General features: G+C 43.5%; 1 protein-coding gene across 1 annotated transcript in view; it reads left to right on the top strand.

Annotated features, from left to right (window-relative positions):
* KLHL29 (kelch like family member 29) overlaps positions 1-24,406 on the top strand; it is a 393,606-nt gene that overhangs the window by 363,897 nt on the left and 5,303 nt on the right. Inside the window, exons 11-13 of the mRNA XM_065730651.1 lie at positions 154-334; positions 8,864-9,057; positions 17,116-17,260. Of these exons, the coding sequence (XP_065586723.1) occupies positions 154-334; positions 8,864-9,057; positions 17,116-17,260 (520 nt within the window). The remainder of the gene's footprint in view (positions 1-153; positions 335-8,863; positions 9,058-17,115; positions 17,261-24,406) is intronic.

Raw genomic sequence — 24,406 nt, 5'->3', positions numbered from 1 at the left:
GTATTGAGGGTGATTTATTTTAATTAGTCAAATGTCATTTGAAGAGTTTTTACTTTGTAACTGGCTTTGATTGCTGTGTGCCAAGCTGCTGCCGTTCCAGGGGCTCATGTGCTTCTCCCCTTTTTCTTCCCCTCACCCACATGTTGGTGCCAGGCGGCATGGAGTCGGGTGTCACACTTGCTGATGTCTGGTGTTACATGTCCTTGCTCGATAACTGGAACCTCGTGTCCCGAATGACAGTCCCCAGGTGTCGACATAACAGTCTGGTGTACGACGGGAAGATTTATACCATCGGAGGGGTCGGCGTGGCAGGCAACGTTGACCACGTGGAAAGGTAAAAAGAAGGAAAAGTAGAGGTTTGATTTCGTTCTATGTTAGAGGATGCTTTTCTTTTTAAAGGACACGTCGGACGTGTCGTATGTGTTGAAATAAGGTTTTAGAACAGCTAAGGAAGGTGGAAAATATGCGGGATTAGTTTTCTTTCAAAGCTTCAGTGGAAACCATTGTTTCAAAACCAAAGATGAGAGCTGCCAGATTGTTTGTGGGTTTGCTCAGGGGAGGGAAGGGAGGAATTAAGCTTCTTTGGACACTTCACACACATTATCCAATGAACTCGATGAACTCATAAATGTCCTTTGAATTTGGTACTGATGGAAGTATTAACAGACCTCAAAAACCCTTTTTTTTTTTTTTTTTTAACTAAGAGAAGCAACAACAAAGTAAATTTCACATATGCACCGTCCTGGTAAAGCATTTCAGCCCTGACCTGGCTGGGAGGAGGGCCCTGTCTTTGGTGCTATTGTCTTTGGTGCCTGGAGCTGGGACCTGCTAAGCTCAGAGTAAAACAAGCAGTGAATGGAAACAGTTTTGAATCCTGGTTGAGAGGGGTTGAATAGAGATGGGAGAGAACGGAGGCTTCTCTTTTCAAAAGAATCCAGATATTTCCTGCTCTCACACGAAGCTTTAAAAAAAGGAAGGAATAGAAACACAAAAGGATTATTTTACAGAGTGGAATTCCAAGCCTATGTCAACCAATGTAAACCATAACATTCAATAAAAACGTAATAACTTCCGTGCATATCAGTGTTCTCATTAAAAAGTAGAAACCACTGAATACTGAAATGCAGTATAAGAATATTCCATTCCAAAAAGATCCATAAGTCCCTGGCCTTCCCCAAACACATATACGTGCAATGTGACAGTGGATGGGTGATACGTTTTTGTGAAATGTTTTCTCTAAGTGAATCTGGGAGCCAAAAATATGAGTTTTCTGTCTTTTAGTCAGTTTTAAATGCTGAATTTGAATACTTCTTCAGCAATGTTTTGAGGCGGGCAGTTCCTGGTAAAAGTGGCCTTAACAGAGAATCCAAAAAAGGATATGCAAAAAAATGAGTATTTTTCAGAACAGTGGAATAAAAGGTGCTCTCCACCTGTTATTTCCATGTTTGGAGGTTGCAACATTTATATTGCATTTGTGCAGAGGTTGAGGGTTTTATCTTTATTTTTTTTTTGTTTGTTTGTTCTTGTTTTTTAATTTAACTATATATCACAATTGCTGAATATCAAAGCCTAAACATAAAGAAGCTTTGTCATGTTTCAGTGTCGAGTACTCAGGAAATCAGGAAGTGTCCAAAAGTTTCCTTCTTCATATCTATTTTTATCTATTTTACAATCATGTGATCGCTTGTTGGTGGTGTTTTTTTTTGTTTTGTTCTGTTTTGTTTTGCTTTTTGCCTAAGGATTTCTACATAGTTTAGTGCTTGGGAGAGGCCAGTTTGTGGATTTGTTGATGGCTACAGAAGAAAAGCAATCTCTGTAAGACACTGGCTGCATGTCTGGAAATTGTAGAGGATGAGGCAAGCAGACAGAGAGCAGATGGTACCTGTTTTATGCATGGCCAGGAGGATCTATCTGGGGCTGAGTGATCACCATTCACATATGCCCTTAGTTTTCTGTTCCTCAGTTTTCACAGTACGGACAATGTTTTAACAAGGAGAGAAGAATATAACAAAGTAGCCCCTGGAAAGGAGGTGTGCTGAGGGAAGAGGTCTGCAGGTGCCATTCCCTCCCAGCGCAGGCATGGGCAGCTGACTTCAGTGATGCTCTCAGCAAGTCAGGGAAATGCAGGCAGCAAAGAGTGAATAGTAAATCACAAACAATAGCAGTGAATGCAGCAAATGAGCATTGCTTCACTGTTTACTCAAGTTTAAGGTGGGCACTGCCCGTGGGATTTGCTTTGAAGAAAATCTCACTGTTTTTAAGCAGATTTTTCTTCTGATTTCTGATGGCATTTGTCTTGTAATGTAAGTTGGGAGATCTTCAGCTAAGAGAAGTGTTGTCTTGAATGGGGGAAGATTCAAGCTCAGGAGAGACCAACAGTCTTCCATTCCATCTCTTGGTACAGAGCAACATCTAAATAATGCTACCACAGAGAGATGTCTTGATAAATGTCCTTCATTAAAGTCTTCATTTTGATTTTTCCAGTCTCATTTCTTAGCTCTAATTCTCATGGCCTCACTTTAGCAAAGCATCCATAGTGTTGGCCAGCTGAATACACCCCAAATGGAGCAGAGATGCCCCTCTCTTCCCCTGTCCCTGCTGTCACTCAAGCCCTTGCCACAGATGACATTGCAAAGTCACACTCAGGCCCTTGGCATACACAGCACAGCTCAGTGAGAGCAGCCCTGCTAGCTTGCACTTGTAACCACCCCACCAAGAGACTTTTATGTAGGAAAGTAGTAGATTTCCTCCCTATCATTTCAGTGCACGCTGTCTCTACCACAATAAGGATGTCTTGTCATGGGGATTTGCTAAGCCCGTGGTTATAATTAATCTGCTATTGTCTATAAAGTGACTTGTGAAATGCAGCCATGGAAAAAGTGCAACATGGCCTCTTTTGGGTTATGCCAAGAAATGAGAGCTTTTTGGATATTTCCTTTCTTATTCTTTGTATGACAGTGGGGAATTACAGAAGCACACAAGCCATTGCTTAAGCCATGTGTTTTGAAAGGGATGTTTCAGGGGTCTGCTGTAGAAGTGCAGGTGAGCAAAAGATAACCTTCATAGCAGTACTGAGCAAACTCATGCCTTTTCAGACAATAGCAGTCCCCTCTTGGACCAGGCAGACAATTTTTTTTTGGAGTGCTCAGTAACTGGAGAATAGGAAGCACTGTATCCACTTTTGCCAGGAGTGAAGCCATCTGAATCTGGGGTTGGTACTTTCAAAACAAAAGCAAAATCAAACAAAAAAAAACATTAACGTACAAAATATCATCACTGCAATTGCTCAGTTGTCTGTTGTTGTATGCATGTTTAATACTCACCTCATGACCTTGCTCTCTCTTTTTTCCCCCATTGAGAGCTACAAGGAGCTGCCATTCTCCCTCAAATTACTGCGTGGGCTGAATATTTTTCTTTGACTATTGTGCTGGGGTTTTGGATGGGACACTGAGATTTTTGAGTAGTCCCATGTGGAGCCAGGAGTTGAACTTCATAATCCTGATGGGTCCTTTCCAACACAGGATATTCTGTCATTCTGTTCCGTCACTCTGGAGGGGAACCTCTCTGTCATTCCAGCAGGTCTTAACAGAAGTACTATATTAAAATAACAATAAAGTAACATGATCACATGCTCCAAGTTATGTGACACCAAAAATTGCATTTACCTTTCAGGGTTTTGTTCCTTGGTGTAGAATTTCAAGGCCACATCCTCTTGTGTTTTTAATTGTTTTTCATCCCAAACAGGGCATCGTTGTCCTGTTATCCACCCCAGTGGAGCTATTGGAATTTAACCAGGCCTGGTGCATGATACAGTCCTGGACTGTGCCACCAGTGAGACAAGCAACACACCGGACATCCTCTGGGGCATCTACCACCTCCTTTCATGGACATGCATCTTATCTTTACCAGCAACATTTTGCTTTCTTCTTACCTTTCATTCTTTCTTCTAGCTCAAGTGTGATGTGCCCAGCTCTGTCCAGAGTTCAGTGTGTTTTCAGAGGCATTGTGGAGGGCATATTTCTGGTTCACGGTGACTTACCCTGATTTCACCAGTTAGCTGCCCATGCACGTGGAGTCCGTGGGGTGTCTTGCTACAGCTGGTCTCTGAAGATGGCAAAAGTATTTTCTCACAGTTTTCTTCTTGCTCTCCACCTGCTGTGTTTTCTGGGAATTTTTTGAATAATTCATCCCAAACGGTTAAAATATTACAAAGATACTTTTATTCCACTTCATATGCAAAACAGGTCTCAAACCATCTGAGCTGTACATGCCATTACCTGATTGCACTGAACACGTCTACTGCACCATTAGAAAGCATTAAAGCAAGGAGGGACCATCAAACTCCTAATGATTTATGGCATCAACTCCTGAGCTCTTCTGCCTGTGTGCTTACTTGCATCATTGATACTGAAGGGTGCAGCCTCAACAAGGAATGCTGGTGTCACTTAAATCCGTGGGTGTCTTCTCATCAACTTCAATCTGGTTGAGATTTTTGACCCTTTATCGATCTGTAAAGAGGCAGTAAAGTTCTGTATTCCAGGACTATCATAAACAGACAAATAGGAATCTTTTATTACTCATGTTAAAACAATCTGCATCTGCCAGACTGGCTGAGTTATAAGCCCATTCTTGTGAATATACATGGGTATACATTCAGGGAGAGTTATGTTTTTGGAATGGCTGTTTAGGAAAATAACGGCATGACTGCAGTTCTCAATCAAGCCCCTGTGGCAAATTTCTGTGTGACAGGGAGCAAGTCATTAGGTATTAGGCAAGAGAGTATTACACTTTCTGTCTCCTTCTGAGATATGACTTGAGTTGGGAGGCGGAGAAATGAAGTGGATCCACGAAGTAGGTTTTTAGATAATGGATGGGCCTTGTAATATATGCAATTTGAGAGGCAAGAAGACTGCTTATCCTGACAAGACAATGTATGTGACTAAAAGTGTGGAAATGTGGGTGCTTTGTGGTTATTATCTGTTTGAAGGACAGAAGAAGATGAATCCCCTTGACCTGACAGCACTTTTACAATAGGGTTGTCTAAAACTGGGAGATTACTTCAGCTGGCAGTGTATACTTGGAAGGCAGTCTAAAAAACTCAGTGTAAAAATAAGCCTTATAAGCTTTATAAACTGCTTCAGAACCCACTGTTTTATTGATGTCTTAAGAAAATTAAATATATAGCCTTGCGCAAGAATAGTTTCTTAAGCTCCTCAGAACAGTCAAAGGAAAATAAAAAAGGCAAAAAATAGTGAACCATTAGTATGGTTTTAAACAACATGTGAATCATCTGAAGAGCAGATCAATATGACACTGCACAGCTTCATTTTGAATAGCAGCTTTCCTGCAAACAGAATTAAATAATGTATAAGAAACTGGAGAGTGCATGTCTGTAAGCAACTGACCATGATGCAAGGGTTTTGTAATGAGTAAACGAAGATACTTTTTAGCCTAGAAGGAGAGAAATTAAGAGAGCCTTGGGGGAAAAAGTACTATTTTCAGATACTGACAAGATCAAAAGTCAACAGTGCAAGGAAGCATGTGGCACAGACTGAAGTGAAAGGGCTTTTCTGCTCTTAATATCAAGGTCATAGGGGAAGAGAAAGAAAGGAGGTGCTAAACCAAAGGAGCAAAGCAAAAGGAGGATCCAAGCCCACACATGAAATCCTGAGCATGGAGAGTTTTGAAAAGGAGCAAGGTTATTTCTGAATGTGTTTTCTTCACACTTGGGCTGCATTTTCCGCTGGGTTCAGATCATTTGCCATATTGGGGGTATATGAATAAAACATAAAGCAGAGCATAGCGCCTGCACAAGGGTCAAGTAAGACAACACAGTCCATAGCATGCAGGGACTGCAAAGCTAGGAGTCTGCATCACGAAGAGAAATGTCCTTGAAGTTTCAAGTTCAGCAAATTGGATGGACTTTGTAGGCCCTTAGCCAAGGACAGGAATGGACACTGAGACTAGAGAGCATTGGAGGAGAAGGAAGAAAAACTTCAGCATGGCTCAGAGCCAGCTCCCATTAAGTCTCCATCTATGTCTTCAAACAGGGGAATCAAATGCAAAGCTTGACTAATGGAAAGAGATCAAGGTGATTATTTTTTAAATCAGTTCCCTCCCTGCTGGCCTTTGAGCAGCATTCAAGGAGCCAAAGAGCCTCCCCAGCCCAGCGTCGGCAACGCTGGAGGTAGAATAGATTGTGGAAGGCGCAGAGGGCAGAGAGGCGAAGAGGTTGTCATTGTTTCCAGTCCTTACAAAGGTGGTAAATATAAAACTTAATTCATTTTTAAACCAATCTAGTGCCCATCCATGTGTGAACACTTTGAAAGTTGACTTGAATGATGGAAGTCTGCCTTGTTTACACTACTTTGTTTGTCCTACAGAAGGTGAAGAGGTGAATTTACTATCTTCTGCAACTCCATACTTGAAAGAGTTTTGATAGCAGACATTTTTATAATGTAACAGAAAGAAAAGACCATTGGATGGGTGGGGCTGAAACTAAACAGGCTAGAAATCAGGTCTACAGTTTTAATGTAGGAGGTTTACTAAAGTATTTTCTCTTCTTCAACAGCAGGAGTAAATTTGGTACTTACTTAAGGGGATTGTTTCATTGAGCAGCCTGTGTAAAACCCAGGCTGGGTGGTAGTGGTGGCTAGATGAGAATTGACTTCCACCTCCTTGATGGCTTACTGACTTTTGAAACCGAAGGACGCTCAGGATGAACACTTTGTTAAGCTGTCCGACTTGCACCTGTGTCCCCTAGACTTGCAGCCTTTGGCTTTCAGCAGATGAAGTGAAACCAGTCGATCTTGGTTTCCCAGTGGCAGGTGAAGGAGAGCAGAAGACAGGATGATCAGTTCTGTCATTGCCGAGCATAAGTGGTGAAAATGGGTAAAAAATGGGATGTAGGAGGCCTGAGGTCCCCATAATGAAATTCGTCAGAGAGAGAGCTGCTGGTTTTGCTGTTTGAATCTTTTGCCAGTATTGCTATAGACACAAGCTTCAACCGCATCCACTCCCCAGCAAATTTGAAGAGTATATATTCATTTGTGTGAAAATATATTGGAATGATTGGAAAGTCATTAACAGTAATGTGCCTGTCTTGAAAACAGTGGTCTGCCCAATTTCTAACCTATTCAACCAATTTCTTAACCAGTTTTAATATGTAACAACACACACGTGCACGCACACAAAATGAATTACCAAACATAAAACACTGAAGTAGATGAGTTGGCAAAGTATAACCAAAAAAGCAGTGTAGGAAACTCTTCATATAGTGTGACATTTTTCCAGTTTTGCTGTGGGCAAATGCAAGAGATACAGCACACGGTGCTTCACCTGGAAGAACTGTTTGTATAGTCAAATGTACATCAGTAGTCTCTGTGCTGGTACCAGACTTTAAGAACCAGCCCAATGTATGTTTGTCCTCTTGAACATTCCCAGCCCCGTGTTGTTTAATCTCATTATTTTTCTGCCCTTTGATCACTTTGTTGTAGATGAATGTAATTTCTCAGTAACTAATTTAGAGCATTGTAAAATGCAGTTCTCCACGCTCATTATAAGGGACTTTACCCATTTTTTTTCAGTTAAAGTTTGCCTCCCTCTTGCTTTTCCTTCATTTATGAGTATGTTAATTACTTTCGGCGATATTACTTGGAAACTCATTAATGCATTTTCATTAAGCACATTAGTTTGTGTTATTTCCACCAGCTCTATCCCTTTTGCCACTCATATTTTCCCCAACTTTGGACAGTGAGGATTTGAGGGACATGTTACAAAGGGAGAATTCCCCTGTCACTAAGTCATTTTCTAGACGTGGATTCATGGCCGTGGATTCATTTAATGTTTGCATATTGAATTTTACTAATACTAAGAACAAAAGCTCTAAATGGGTGATGAGGGCTTCTGTTTTTGCAGTATACAGTTTTGAGTAATTGCTACTCAGAAAAGTCTTAGTTGACTGAAAGTGCCATTACATGGAAATATTGAAGCCTAAGAACCACATTATTTTCCACTGTCTCCAAGACTCATTTTAGAGCAGCTATTTGGATCCCTGCCACATTATCTTTAAAAAAAAGAAAAAAAATTGATGTCTGTACTTGTGACATTGTCTAAAATGACTCTTTATCCATGGATTATTAACTGCGTATCCCTTATGGTCAATGGCTTAATTAAATCAGATAACGATGACCTTAAAACTAATTTAGCACTTTTATACGTACTCTTTCTGTTTGCTTCATGTCAAATATGGATGCACTGGTAAAATCTTATCCTAGCATTAAGATCAGTGGCATCCTGCAATGAAGCACGTGGTTTGCACAGTGGAAATTAAATGGAGGCAACTCACTCTGGCACAAAATGTGCCCCACTGATCAGTTAACTGAGTAAAAAGAGCTATCGTGTCGCATTATAGTGCAGGTGAGGTCTGTTCCACGAGCTGAACAACTGAAGTATATTACCAGTTGCCTGCCTGCGGTTGCTATTGGATATCACTGCACCGATTTGCAAGAATAATCTCATTGTACAGTCATTAATAGAAATTAATTAGTGGAAGACATCTTAACAAAGATGTCCTGAGTCTCTTTAGCTTGGACTAAAATGAGATTCGAGAGGCGTGAACAGAAAATAGAACTAGCTTTCTCTGTGCTTTTATCAATGTTTTAAAAGCTCAGAAAAGGCATTAATTACACTTTTTACCAAGACGTTGAATGTGTATGATGTTAAAAAATACATTTCCACCTCTGCTTTCCTTCAGCTTGTCAAGCTGCCTTTCTCATATATTCCAGCCTGCTTTCTCTGCCTGTCTCTCCTGCCTTCAACTGACGCTGCATCATCTCAGCTCACTCTGATGTTGTTCTTGTAGGTACGATACCATCACCAACCAGTGGGAGACCATTGCTCCTCTGCCCAAAGCTGTGCACTCAGCTGCTGCTACTGTCTGTGGTGGGAAGATCTATGTCTTCGGTGGGGTGAACGAAGCCGGTCGAGCTGCGGGGGTCTTGCAGTCCTACATCCCTCAGACTAATTCATGGAGTTTTATAGAGTCTCCAATGATCGGTAAGGGAATCGTGTTGTCAGAGTAAACCCCTATTATGACAGAAATCTCTGTGCTTCAGGTATTTTAATGCCTTTGCAGGAAGCAAATTGGTCGTGGGGAGGGGGATATGTTTGTAGCAGATTGGCAGGAATGCATGTATTTTATACCAGAGAGGCAATTATCTGGATCTTCAGTGAAGGCAATTGTCACTCATTAATACAGCTAGTTATCAGCTAGAAGTGATGAGTTCAAAGTAGAGGAGAAAGGAAAGCAGTTATTAGGTATGGACAACTAGTAATTTTAGATCCAAAAAACTGTGAAGTGCAGTGAAACTTTATCCTAGTATCGTGTGCTGCTCCGTGCTTTAAAAAACACTTCTCAACTACTGGATTATTCTCATTTTTTTTGTTAAAATGTTTCCTGTCCTGTAGCAAGAGCTGGTCATTCTTGACTGGGATTTAGCGGCGATGTCAAAAAGCATACAGGCTGCAGAGTCTGAATTCTCCAAGACACATGGATTATTAAAACCGTTTATTAGTATGTGATGCCCTAGAGCTCTCTGAACATCTTACAGGATAGAGGAAGATGCTCTAATTTACAGAAAAAGGGCAAGATGAGAGGTCAGATTTTCCCCTATACCAGCCAACTTCAGGTGTGCAAATTTCCAAAATGATGGTAGCCCTTGGAAGACTGCAGTTGATTTGCTTTCTGTGCCAACTTGCACCCTGAGAGCTGAAGCTGCTTTTGGAAGCAAGGTCTAGCATTCAGCCTCGCAAGGACATTCCTGCAGGTAACAGCCACCAGGAGCACGTGCTCTGGACTGGATGGATGGCTGTGGGCAGCTTTCCATCTGGATATGCTCAAACACCCAAAGAAGCAGCACTAATGCAGTCATTGAGAAGCTGAACGTAGAGAAGCTGGTTTGAGGTGGCTTCCTTTTGTGCTTCAAATCTCTTAGTCATGCTGAAAGGTCGTAGAATGATTAAGGTTGGAAATTACCTCTAAGATCATCAAGTCCAACCATCAGCTTAACATCAGTATTGCCCTCTAAGCCATGTCCATAATTCTACCCATTCCTTAAACACCTCCAGGGATGGTGACTCCACCACCTCCCTGGGCAGCCTGTGCCAACGCCCGATGATCTTTCTGAGAAGAAATTCTTCCTGATATCCAACCCAAACCTCCCCTGACACAACTTGAAGCCATTCTCTCTTGGTCTGTCATCCTGACAATGACAAGTCATGGTCTCAGTGTTCGGGATGGTAGACCAAGCACGAGTAGGAGGTAATAGATTACAGGAATACAGTTATAAGGCATTCAGGTGTGGCCTAAGCACATTCCGAAAGCTAAAACAAGCTGCTCTTTTTATAGCATCTCGTTAAAATTACTATGACTCTATTCTCAGGGTTTCCTAGTAAAAGAAATCGTGAGGCACTGCTGTGGCCACAGCTGGAGCCTCCCCCGTGAAGACAGCAGTGCTGCTTTCCAACTCCCTTGCTGCTGTTTGTGTCCAGCCTAACATAACATGACATGCATATGATGCAGCATGAAGCGCCCAGCAGGAGGGCGTTAACCGGCAAAAGTCATGTTTATGTAATACAGCAGTGCAAACAAACCTATTTCCTGGCTTTTTCCATCACAAAGCTACAGCTGCCACTGTTCATTTAATCCACTGACTGACAGTATGAGGTTTTCCAGTACTCAGGGCGTACTGCAAAAATGAATGCATTATGCAAAGAAACGTTCCTTTCCCTTACCTAGATAGTACAAGTGCCAGCCACGGGAGCGAAGCAATCATTCCCTGGACTCATTATACTGTCTAGCAGGCATCAACACCATGCGTGCTTGGAAAAATCATCGAAACCATCCAGAGGTTGGATGTCACCAGTTGTTGTAGAGGATGCATGCTATCATTTCCTAACAAAAATACACAAAAGCGAAGTTAGAAGACAGTGCTTCTGTTTTCTTGGTGTAAATAAAGTTAATTCGTTAAGTTGAAGGCGCAAAATGCGTGATGAAATGAGGAGCTGCTGTGTGTCTGTGTTGGGAAATGCATAATGCCAGATTATTTGCAGATAAAGTAAAACGTGGGGGTAGTGGGGACCCAGTGGAGAATATCTGAAAAAGCGAACTGATGCGATTCCTGATCTTTTCTAAGAATGCTCTGGGAATATCAGAATACGTTTTCATTTCTCCAGCTCTACAAGAAGCAGAGCATCACCTGTGCTTGCAGAGTATCCCCAAAGAGCTGAACGACACTCCACGTGCAGTGCAGGCAACCTTTACTTAAAAGAAAGAGGGAGTAGGAGGCTTGGAGTACTTTTTGCAAAATGGAGATGAGGTGAACTGTGATGGGACGCTTGCTGGTGTGCCTTTGATGGCCTCAAAGCCTCTTTGTGCGTTTGTGAATTCTTAAGGTGTCCCCCTGGGCTAAGTAACCAGAGACATCTGACACAGACTTGTGTGGTTTAAGATCACTCCAGAGATCAGTGAAACCTGTTTGACTTCAAATGGTTTAACAGGTTATTTAAAAACACCTCAAGCATGCTCAAATATGCAACAGTAGATGCAGGTGCTGAAAGTACCTGAGGTCTCCTCTGGAGATTTTTAGACCAGTGTTACCTGCTCAAGTCACTGTGGCATTCTGCAAATGTCAGTGAGTTGAATGCAGCATGGCACATGATTGAACCCAACGCCCAAGGCAGCACTGGCATCAACCATGGCAAGGGAAAGGGATAATAGGATTATATATGTATATATATATATATATATATATAATATACACAACATTAGAATAGTGTTAATAGAGGTGAAGTTGTCTGGATACTGAAATCCTGTCTGTTCAGAGGTATGGAGTGGGGACCAGTAGCTCATCTACTTAACCTCTGCTCTCTTCTTCCTGCCTTTCTGCTATGAATAAGCATTGAATTCAGCCCCAGTTTGCATCTGTTTTTAGCCTTTACTTGCTGTGACGTGTGGGGACACCTGTGAGCAGTAGGCATGAGATTGGGCACACCAAACATTGCACACGAATGCTGTAAATAGAAACAGGCATTGGCTACACATATCTGTGTTTGGAGAGGAGGCTTTCTCAGCTCTGCATTCTTTGCCCCACTTTGTTCTACTCATCTTTGGAGCCAGAGGATGTTCCTTCAGAAACAACCCAGAGCTCAATGTTGCTCGGATAGGGGAGCATCCCAGGCCTTTCCCACTGCACATTTCTGGTAAACCACCTTGCATACCCTCTTCTTGCATTTGGGGCTGCAAGAAGTTTGTTGCTATTGAGCCAAAGTCCCACAGCAGTAAGTGAACCCAGGCTACATCCTTGTATTGCCTGCCTTTCTTCACTCAGCTGTCCTATATGACTCTGCTAAAAATACATTTCTGGCCCAGCTTCCTAACTTTGGTCCTATTTAAGAAGACAGCTGTAGGCATGCTGAAGCTAGTGATTGTAAGTAAGCCTAATTATCTTGTCACTGTGTCTTAGTTCGTGCTGTGTCTTCATATCAGGGCACTAAAATACACCTTTTTTGATACTCTGAGCAGTCTGTATCTGTACCAGTGTAATTACAAGTTTTGATTAGTGCTTCTGAATGTTGTTCTTTTGTGTTGTTGTTTTTTTTAAATAGTGTTTATTCATCAACACTACTAAATTTTAAAGCCTGCTGAAAACTATAGGAACACAGAGGTCAAAGATCTATGACCATTTCTGGTTTTTAATCCAAGTATCTAGTTGTTCAGCATACTATTCGATTTTCAACAGAAATCATAGAGCTGGGAATGCAAGAAATAAATGGAAAGCAGTGTTAGCAGAGTCTGCACATTTCCACTGCGCTGTTGGATGCCTTGGTTTGGTTAAAATACATTATCATTCCCATGTTCCCTACCAGAGCTAGGCACACCAGGCCCTCTCCTGGAGCACACTTGCCCATCAGGGCAGGGATCCCTCCCCCACAGTGACAGCCCCGTGCCAGAAAGGCCGACAACATGAGAGACCTTGCTGTTAATTGCAGTATCTGCAGCTCAGCCTCCTAAGCTCGTGGCTGCTGAGGCACTCAGTCTTATCCATGACTATGCCATTCTTGAGCTTGGCTGCATAGCATTCAGGGGCAGGAAGAAATGCTTACTATTAAAAGCAGATTTAGTTAACGAGTCTCCTCTCTCCAGTGTGCTTCACCATGTGAGTCAATCTCCTACAGCTGCTCATGCCTGCAGAGACACCTCTGGTTGGAGCCGTGTCAGGACTGGTGGCACTTCTTCCTCCTGCTAAAAATGTTGGCTGGTTTGGTTTAATAACCTGCTTCCGGATGGAGTGCTGCTGCCATTCATTTTCATGCCACTTCTATCTCTGGAGGTGTGCTTTACTGGAAGGCAATGGAAGATCTTTAAGCAGTCATGGAGGGGAAAGCAGAACTATGGTAATTGACCATATAAAGTACCCAGAGATCCAAGAGCTACAAAACGCATCACAGACTTGCATGCTGTTGTTACTGATTGAGCACACACTGGTAGGTTAAATTATAAAGCCCGTGCGAAGTACACCTACAGAGAAAGGATCCTCGTCCTGGTGGATGAGAAACTGGACACTAAAATGATCAGAGGGCTGAAGCATCTCTCCTGTGAGGAAAGGTTGAGGAAACCAGGCTTGTTTAGCTTGGAGAAGAGAAGGCTCCGGAGAGACCTCATCGTGGCCTTTCAGTCCTTGAAAGGAGCATATAAACTGGAGGGGGAATGACTGTTTGCACAGGTTGATAGTGATAAAACAAGGAGGGATGGTTTTAAACTAAGACTGGAGATGTAGATTAGATGTTAGGAGGTTTTTCACTCAGAGGGTGGTGACACACTGGAACAGGCTGCCCAAAGAGGTTGTGGAGCCCCATCCCTGGAGACACTCAAGGCAAGGCTGGATGTGGCTCTGGGCAGCCTGCTCTAGTGGTTGACAACCCTGCCTATGGGAGGGAGTTGAAACCAGATACACCTTGAGGTCCTTTTCAACTCAGGACATTCTGTGATTGTCTTTGAATGCATACCCATTCCTGCAATGACCTGTCCCTAGAAGAATAGAAATACTTACCAATTTTCTTACAGCAGCAGCAAAAGAGAATGGTGTCATGATATTATCCACTTGGAGAGTAGAGTATATTTCATCTGTTTATTTCCTTTACATTTACTGGGCCTCTTAATTTCAAGAATGCTTGCTGTCTTGGACAAATCTCATTTAAGATTTTCCAGCCTGAAGTAGATTGCTGTGTCTGACAGCCCCAGCATTTGAATTTTGGAGAGGAAAGGAGGTTGTGTTTCCCTAGCCTCAGTTCTCATGTTCCCAATTCTCTGGCCCAGAGGAGCTGTGACACCCAAGGGCGTTGACCAAAAACATGCTTTTGCTAAATTAGTGCCCCCCAACACCTTGCACTATTGTGATGTTACAGACCAGCAGTGACCACAGCTGGGGTCTTCTGGGTGCTTGCACAAGGTTATCAAGCCCTGGAAAGGACAGCAAGGAAAGGGTGGTGAGGTGAAGTAAGGTTGCAGATTGAAGGCGAGTATCTGCACTTAGTTGGCAGATTCCAAGCTCCTCATATCTGTGAAAACTTGTGGCCTCCGTGGTAACAAAAGAAAAGTAAAATACACTGCTTTCTCTCTAGTGCTGGAGAGTGTCCCTTGTGTCTTTCTGCCATATCTGCATCAGGATCAGGACGCTGTTCACCGTGAATTTTTCCCTTCCTGAAAGAAGCAGCAGAGACATCCCCTTGTCTCAGTCCCAGGCTTTATACCGATTTATGAAACTGTAGCTAAAGCCAAAAGTACTAAAAAGACAACAGATAGACGATGTCTTGAAAAATTGATGAGAATCAAGCACGATTGCCTCTGTAAAGAAGAAAGAAAAAGCACATCAGTCTGCTTATTTGAAAAGAAAAAAAATGTCACTATAAAAATAACCAAGGGGTTTCCCTCTTTTACTTCAACAAAAAGGAACGTGAAGTCAGTGATTCAGTCTCCTGAGAAGCTGCTGTTTCTGCCTTGAGGGAGCCCCAAATAATCTCCCTGTGAGATTTGGGAGTTGAGTGCTGAGCTCCTTTTTTTTTTTTAATGCGATAGTTTGATTCTCCTGCAACGCAGCGCCAGTGGAAGGGGGGTAGAAAAAGTGATAATTAAATATGGAGAATTTCTGATGAGTGCCTTAGCTGGAAAAAATGTCACATATGCAAGTCTGATTTGGAAAGAGATGCAAGACGGGTTGTTAGGACAGATAAGTCTTTCTGATGAATTATAGTGGCTTAGTGGCACCGAGAAGAAACTGAATACTCCTTGTTCTATTTTCTGGATGAATTAGTTTCTTCCCATCTGTTCCCAAGGATCAGTGACATTTTCCTAATGCATCTGTGTTTTTTGACATATGCCTGTAGATACTGAGAGTAATAGGAGCCCAAGTTACTCCATAACGTGTTTTGTCTGTGTTGCCTGGTGCTTCAGCCCCACACCTCCCCCCAGCCCAAGCCAGATCACACCACAGCCAAACTGGAACAGAAGCAGGCACCACAAAACCATTATTATCTTTCTAGTTTAGTAAATTCTCACACCAGTTAAGGAAATTACCACTCTGCCAAACACGTCCAGCAGTTTTTGCTTAACTCCTGTCAAATTCAATCTCTTGTTAAATATTTAATGGAATCAGATGGTTATAAAAGAACCTCAGGGTTACAAAGCCAGTCAGGCTAGAGGTAAGAAAATACCAAAAGTGAAGCCACCAGGGCTGGTTTGAGCCCACCCTTTTTGCTGTTTGCAAAAGGGAGCAGTCAGAGGATCCCAGACCTGGGGGGAGCACTCAGAGCTCTTGGACACTGCACGGAGGCTGTTATCAGTGAAGTAAAAGCACTGTGAGGATGAGGCCCTCCTCTCCATTGTGTTGTCCTGGATGCCACACCCTTGACAGCGGTCAGGCTGATTCCCCACTGGTGATGCAAGAGAATCACCCTTTTGTGAGCATACACCTACCTGCAGATTTTGGAGACACTTTAACAGATAGCTCCTTACAGACAATTTGTACAGTAATGTCCTCTAACATTAGGACAACCATCCAGGAAATGCCTGCTCCGAAGGGCTCCATTTTTAGAGAACTAATTGTGAGACATATTTTCACTCAAATAAGGCAATGTACTCTGCCATCTTTTGTTCCCAGACGCTGCTGATTGGTCTCAGTGAAGTGTTGATGAAAAAAAAAGCTGTATCGCATAAAGACAGACACCATCATGAGAAATTTCAGCCCAACTGGCTCATAGTTAATAACGTGCATATGGCGTGATAGCAGCATACGGGACAAGTCAACTAATTAAATTAGAAGTATTTTATTTGATAAATGATGCTTAGTTCTACCAGTTTTTTCTCATAATGCTTCCGCTAACACAAAAGTTTTAGAGCATCCTCAGAAGTACTGATTGAGCTTAGGATGAGGCACTTCCTTAATTTCACATCTCAGCTTCACTCAGTTCTTTGCTAATGTACAGGACTGCTTGGAGATACTTCTCACATCTGAACAGAGAAATGCAGGTGAATTTATGAGACAGATGAAGAGGAGAAAGAGTCGGGTCTCAGAAAATCTTCTGGATTGTGTGGGTGACCTTCCCATGAGCAAAAGCAGAATACAAAGGAGATTCAACTCTTGAGTATTATTAAGTGGGACTCTGCACTGTGGGATTCTTCTGTACTTAGCTGCTTAGGAAGCATCTGGGTTAAAATTTGCAGCAATTCACAATTCTGAAACAACTTGACATCTTAATTTCATATGTAAGAGTGGTGCTTTCACAGTGATTCCGTTAGGCTTTGCAAGAGGATAATTGTACTTTACCAGTTTAGAGGGAGGTGTGTACTGGGGGATGAAGAACTGATGAACTTTAAAAGTGCCTTTGAGAACTTTGAGAGAGGAGAACAAAACCAGGAAAGATTTCCTCATTTTTCTTTCCCTAGCCTTGGAGGTTTAGAGAAACGTGACTTATCTATAAATAAGGGGAATGTATAAATAAAAAACAGACTCCAAACCTGAGCCTAAAACTGATCTCAGTGTTGCTTTCCATTGACAGATAACAAATATGCTCCTGCAGTCACTCTCAATGGGTTCATCTTTATTCTTGGAGGAGCTTATGCACGAGCAACCACCATCTATGACCCAGAGAAAGGCAATATTAAAGCAGGTCCCAACATGAACCACTCCAGGCAGTTCTGCAGGTGAGAAAAACCCTTCAAATTGAATTACCAGTGCCTTAATATTTTCTGCTGCTAAATAAACTAATACTGCCTAATAGTGAAGGGGAAAGGGGAAAGGTGAGTACGGTCTGGGGATTTTCCTCTTTCTCGTGTTTAGGGACACAGCACTTTTCCAAAGTGCTCTTCCAGCACCCTGCTATGGTTCTTGCACCTCCTTGTATTCAGTCACCATGGATCAAGGGAGGGCAGTGCCTGGGGCTCCTCCAGCAGAGCACAGTCACCTCGATTCGCTCAGTTTGCCATGCGTAACCAGAGGATGATCAATACACACTATATTACAGTGCCATCATGTGGGATCAGTTGTTGGCTAACTAGCCGACAGCAACTTGAAAGGAAAAAAATACTGAATAAGCACCACACGCTGATACTAATTATTATTTATTACGTATCTCTGATTGCTTTCCGGGCTCACTGCTCTGATCGCAGCCACAGGTTTAACAAACTTCCCAAACTGGCGGACGAAAATAAAACTTGGCACCCATCACAGGTACTGGCAGGACTTAAAGGCCTTTTCAAAAGTACTACGTTACTGTTTCAGGGTGCAGAGGCTTGCAGCTCTCAGGCAGCAGCATCTCGAGGCGTTGAGCAGAGCCGCGGCTGGAGGGGTTGAGGTTGTGTCCAGTGGGCATGGACAGTGCCATGGGGCAGATGCTGAGCCCCAGTCCTTAACACGGGGGCTTTTCTAACACCTGTCCTAGAACTGAAGAACTCCTGGTGGGTTTAATCTGCTTTGGTCTCCATTTTCTTCAAAAAATGAACTCCAGAAATAACGGTGTGATACAGTTAATATAATCATCCCCACCAGTTCAGAACCATTGTCACAAAGACTTTGGGATTACAGTCCTAGCCAGCAAAATGTAACGTGAGGGAACTTTGTGCATTTGTTCCATTCCCGTGTCTTACCAAAGAGAGGGATGAACTGCTCTTTGAACATCTCTGTTCTGTAAAACAGAACAAATATCTGTTAATTAAGCATCTGTTTGTAACACACCACAAGAGAAACTGCTTAGCTGCAGGTGATTTCAGCCAGGGAGCGTTCACTCTGCATCTCACATGACGACTTCCAAAGGTTTCTAACATGAAGGGATGCTTTGTTCTGCACCCAGCAGAAAGCAAACCTCATGGCTGAGCAAGGAGAGTCAACCAGTGACCCATTAACTGCTGCTTCAGCACCACGATGGTGTTCCCAATGAACTTAAGCAGAATGTGGCACCAGTCAATAAAAAGTAACTTCAACATTTTTAAACATCCTTTTTTTTTTTTGGTCCAAAGCCTAAAGCAGTTGTCAACATGGTGCAAACCTGCATTTGCAGTGGGATGGTCACCATAGATGGAAATAGTTCAGTGCCAAAATAAAAATTAAAAAAAAGGCATTATTTCTAAAATTATTAAGTGCAAAAGGAGAAGTGAGAGCTGTGACAAAAAACCAAGATAAATCAGTATGCATTGGAACAGGGACAGTGGGAGCTTAGTGGTGACAAATACTCAAAGTACAGGTTAAAAACAGGAACCAATGGGTACCGAGGGCCAAGAGGAGAAAAAGAGAAGCACTTGTAACGTGTTGTTCTAGGCAGGTTCAAATGCACACCTTGCTCCAAAAGTAATGCTTCCTATTTGTTTCCACATGGAAACTATAGCAGATGCAATGAGCACAGTAACACTGTTTAACTCTCAGCTACCAAACACTATTTTTCCACACAGTCACCACTATTAGCTGTGCATTTTCATGAGCAACAAACAAGAGTCTGCGTGATGCACTCATAATAATCTGCACCAGTGGAGGTGACCCAGTGTTACACAGCTGCTAGAAAATGTTGCCTACACAGTCCGTCCTTGATCAGCCCAAACATAGAGAAATCAGCACCAAATCCAGACTATATGGTGGGTGTGGTAGGACAGCCCAGCCCAGCCTGGCAGTGTGTTTGTTCCACAGTCCTCAAACTGATACAGGATCTGGCATTATCATGTTGCTACATAGGTTGTCTTCTGCTCTGGTCTGACCCTGGAAGTTCAAAACTTCTTACACAGCATCACAGTGTAACAGACAGAGCTGATGGTTTGTCTGGGCTCCAGGACATCCAGAAGGATCACCCCTTTCATATCCCAGAAGACAGTGCACCATTACTTGCAAGGGGAGCAGGAACCTTTTCTGTGATGATGAATTTGACACTCGGAGGAGTGCTGTTTTGACTCCAGCTCATAGTGTTGACACCACTTCTCATTTTTGGCAATGATGTGATCCAGGAAACTGTCACCTTCGGCCTCATATTGGTTCAGTAGGTCCTAGCAAACTTGCATACAGTGTTCTTTCTGTTTCTGTGTGAGCATTCATGGGACGCACCTGGTGCAGTCTTTGCAATATTCCAACGTTGCCACCATCATTTCCAATGCACTGAAGTCAACATTCAGCTTGGTACCCAGTTTCCTGATCATAACCTGCCAATTTACATGAATGAGCTGATTAGGACACTCTTCATTTCATGGTGTTACAGCCGTGCATGGCTGTTCTGAATGTGGCTTACCTTTCATGTCACTGTCTCCACTGCTGAGATGCACCACCCACATCTCTGTGCTACATTCACAGTTTGGTCTCCTTAAGTGCTCAGCAAGTGGGTGCAATTCTGTCCACGTGGAGGCATTGAGTGGCACACCTTTGCTTCATACACACTTGCATGTCAGACACCATTCTGCTGCCATCTGTCACACAGCAGCAAAGTGTAACAAAATACTGGTGGGAAGGTTCAGCCTCTTCTGCCATACTGCCACCATCTGCCTCTGATGTCGTGGGTTGACAATGAAATAGGAGACATCACTTTCAGAGCTGCCTGCATAGATGAGACTGACGAAGTAGGAAGTGTAAAACTGAAGGATCAGATGGATGTTTTGTGCTTGCATTTGGACAGAAGCAAGCAGCTTTGGTCCCATCACACACTGTGAATGGACCAACAGTGAGAAAAGGTCAGAAATTAAGCACTCAAAGCAGGGAAGCTGGTCGCCATACACCCAGGTCCCTTTACAGACCTAGCTGAGAAGCTGTTTGAAGCACCGTTGTTGATTCATAATAGCTCTTAGAGTTCAGGGGGATTGAGGTGGATCAGGGCACTGCCAAAGCATTTCCCATGTATTGAAAAAGGTGAAAGGCAGATTTTTAGTGCAGCAGTTAATTTTGCAGAGCACCAGCAGCAGGCCAAGTGGTCTCTCATTTAGCCTGATGTTGGTCCTTCGCAGAATAACAGAATGGTTAATTTGGGATTTCTTCAGCAGATAACTAGATACTAATAACTAAATGAACAGCAATCAATGTGTTTTCCTGGAAAACAGGACTTGGTCAAGCAAACCTTCTGTCTTCTGGTTTTGGGGCGGGAGTTGGGTCCTTTGTTTTGTTTTTTAATAAAACACGCCTGGCTGCTCAAGACAACTGTGGTGCTATAATATACTGCGATTTCTCACAGGTATTTGGCTGGTATTACATGGAATTAACAAGGCACACATTAGAGAGATTAAATCTGCTTCACTGACAGATCTCAAAATGTAGTTGCTAATGAGAAGATATCGTTGAGAAAGGCCATCAGCAACAAGCACTGAATCTTCTTCAGTGCTAGGTAATATTTCTACCAGCGATCCAGGTAATAGAAAATCTCCCCTGGTAAGGTTGCAGGTGGTGTAACATTTGGTGGGGTTAAAAATATTACAGAATGAGCAATATCTGCATGTCCCAGTTAGGCGGTCTCAAGCTAGCAGAGGCGTTGTAAATGCAAAGCAATGCATTTAAGAAGCACAATTGGAGCTGCACCTGCCCAAGCTCCCTTTAGAAAGCCACAGAGGAGGACATAACAGGCCGCTCGGAGCTGCACAGTGTGAGCTCTCACTGCAGTGCTGTGGATAAAAGTCATTGCAATACTGGATGTAGCATATGAGCTGTAACAGAGGAATAAAAACAAGCTGGGAAGAGGAAGCAGTGCCGCATTGCAAACCATAGGGGGTGGAAGGGACTTCTGAATATCATCTAGTCCCTACAGTAGGTTGAGCTGGAAAGCATCCAGATGGGTTTGAATAGCTCCAGAGAAGGAGACTCCGCCACCTCTCTGGGCAGCCTGTTCCAGTGCTGTGCCTCCTTCACAGTAAAAAAAGATCTTCCTCATGTTCGTATGGAACTTCCTGTGTTGCAGTCTCTGCCCATTGCCCCTTGCTCAGTCAGTGGGCACCACCAAAAAGAGCCTAGCCCCATCCACTTGACTGCCATTATATATACATAGATATATCTTTATATATCTATATATATATATCTTTATATGAATTTTAAGGAGAAAAAGCTGAGAGGTGACTCAATCGCTGTTAGCAAGTGGAAGAGCTTTCGGTCTCACAAATGAGTGCTATTATGCCCCTGAGCCTTGCAGCAAGGCACTGCCCTAGCAGCAATCAGACAGCGAGCCACGGGGCCGAGCACACCACCACGGTGTTTGTACGAGATTAAGATGGGCTCCCAGCAGAGAGGCTGCCTGGGGAAAAGTCTGTGGCCTTATACACAAACTGAGACTGACTGCATGCTGAGGTCCCTCCAGACCTCAGTCTCTGAGTCTACAAATTCCTCGTTCCGCTCATTAGCAGGGATCACAAAAACATGGTTTAAAAGCAGCAACATAAACAACTTAAAAATTAACAGCATCCTATTGATCTCCTCTCAACAGGAATCTCACCACCAAATTTGCTGGGAAAATCTTGACCGCATCACCTCTATTCTTAGCTGCACTGCTTTTACATGATAAGTGAGATTGCTTAGACAACGGGGAAGAGAAACGTGCGTGGTATTCCCTGCGTAGCACATGTGAAAACATAGAGGTCCATTTGGAACTGTTTTAATATCCAGCTAAATTACTCTTAATGAAAAACTAAAAATAAACAGCTCAGGTCTCCAGCTCGTGCTCAGCCTGAGCACCCACGTGCGGATTAAGCCTGGCCTGGAAGTCAGTAACAGCCATAGAATCATTAAGGTTGGAAAAGACCGCTAAGACCGTCTTGTCCAACCATCCACCTACCACCAGTGCTGCTCACTAAACCGTATCCCTCAGTGCCACGCCTCCTCATTTCTCAAACACCTCAAGTTCGTGTCAACCTAGAGAGTCAGCCCACTGAGGGATGCTGCCAAGTGGGCAGGGCGTGCTAAAACGCCACGGCCCATGTGCCAAAGGGGCGACTCGCAAGGTACGCCAAGGCCTGAGCTGGGCAGCATCCCTGCACGGGTTGGGGCTCTCCCTTCCTGCAGTGCCCTTCAAGGGGTTATTTTTCCACAAGCAAAAAGAATACAGAATGCATTCTGGCGTATCATTAAAAATTCCATATCCTGCTTGTTGGAATGCAGGCGGCGTGCACACAGAAGCATGCTACAGCGATCCTCCGCGGGGGAACGGCGGCAGCGTGGTGGTGCCAGCAATAATTCCAGAGCAGCTAATTTAGTACCAGCAATTCCCAGTAGGTACCAGAAAAGCATTTTCTTCCTCCTCCTCCTCCTCTGTTAACCAGGATGATTTATTAGAAGGTTCTGCTGAATGGAAATCTTTAATAAAACTTAGACTGGGGCTGAAAAGTACAACAAGAACAGGGTTCATTTTTGGATATGTATGTATACATTATTCTTTTTCCCCTCTCCTTTCTAAATAAGCCCTTGTTCTTGAAGCACGGTGACTCCTGTGCTGAACTACCAGGCTTGCTGATGTATGGCACAGGCTGCAGACTCCCCTGGCTGATTCGTTTCCTCGTTGCCAAGTTAGTGGTGACCTGGGGCTCTGGCTGGGTCAGAACACAGCTCGTTTCCCCAGCGATGCTATTATGGAGCTCCTTAACGGCCACGCACATCCTGAGCCCACAGGTGCACTGCTCTCACAGCACGCAGTGTTTGCAGCTGGGACAGAAGGGAAAACCTACGTCTTGCAGCATGTCTGAAGGAAATGTGTGGCTGGGACAGCTGATGGGAACTGCAGCACTGGGCTAATAGCAATGATGGCTGCAGCAGTTGGCGACACGAAGGATTTCTGTGTGCATTAGGGCGTAACTGATGCATACAGAGTACTCGAGCCATTACTGATGTGCAGCAGGCTTCGGAATAAAACATTGCTGGTTTTCAGCAACAAGTAACAATGCCTGACAATGGTTTTGGATCATTAGCAGGGGAAGGTGCACACAGAGTACAGGAGAGTCTAACTGGAGTTTGGCCAAAACACCCACACTAATAATCCTGCTCCAAGAAGTGGCATGATAGCCTTCTAATTGCCCATGACTAATCTGGACCCTCGTTTATCCATCTCATTGCAAAGCTGACACCTCTGGCAGCCCGAGCTTGAGCTTCTCACACATAACAGCCCAGCAGCCGACTGGCTGCAAATAGCCATGAGCATCCTGAGCACCACGATCCATCTCACAAAGGTTCATGTGAAGCAAGAGCTGCCCTCTTCCATTAAACCCTTCTGAAGACCGAGGGCAAGGAAGAAATCCATCCACTAATAAACACTATTTCTTTTTCCTTCTTCCGAGGAAGTTCTGTCTATCAAACTGATAATATTTAATAATGTTTTCGCATCTGTTTCAAATAAACCAGTGACTCCGTGTGCACACGAGCACAAGGGAGGCAGGAGAGAAGCTTTGTTTGCAGCCTGAGAACATATTAAGTTTTGGTGAATCAAAACAACACGCTAATTCAGCCGTTTCAAATCTCTTTCAGAACCCCAAACGTTACAAGACGAGATTCTTTCTTCTTTTCTTTTCTAACGGTTCCTGATAAGGCTGATGTGATCTTTCGGACTAAGCAGGAAATTTTAAAATAACAATAACAAACAAAATGAACAAACTTTGCTCTTGGCGCTCTTGTGATCCCATCAAGACCGTGAGGAGTGTTGGAGCAGGAGCTCCCAGGCAGCCAAGCTCACAGAGCAGAAGCACTGATGTGGAATCACAGAGTGGCTTGGGTTGGAAGGGACCTCAAAGCTTCATCGTGGCAGGGTTGCCCCCCACCAGATCAGGTCCATGCTGGCCTTGAGCACCGCCAGGGGTGGGGCATCTACAGCTTCTCTGGGCAACTCTCATCAGGAGACTTTTCAGTGATAAGCAGAGGGC

Source organism: Cyrtonyx montezumae, unplaced genomic scaffold (genome assembly GCF_038088225.1).
Source record: "Cyrtonyx montezumae isolate F1298 unplaced genomic scaffold, pur_monq_1.0 scaffold_13, whole genome shotgun sequence".
NCBI classification, from domain to species: Eukaryota; Metazoa; Chordata; class Aves; order Galliformes; family Odontophoridae; genus Cyrtonyx; species Cyrtonyx montezumae.
Note: the sequence above shows the minus strand (reverse complement) of the source record. Positions and strands in the feature narration are given on the sequence as shown.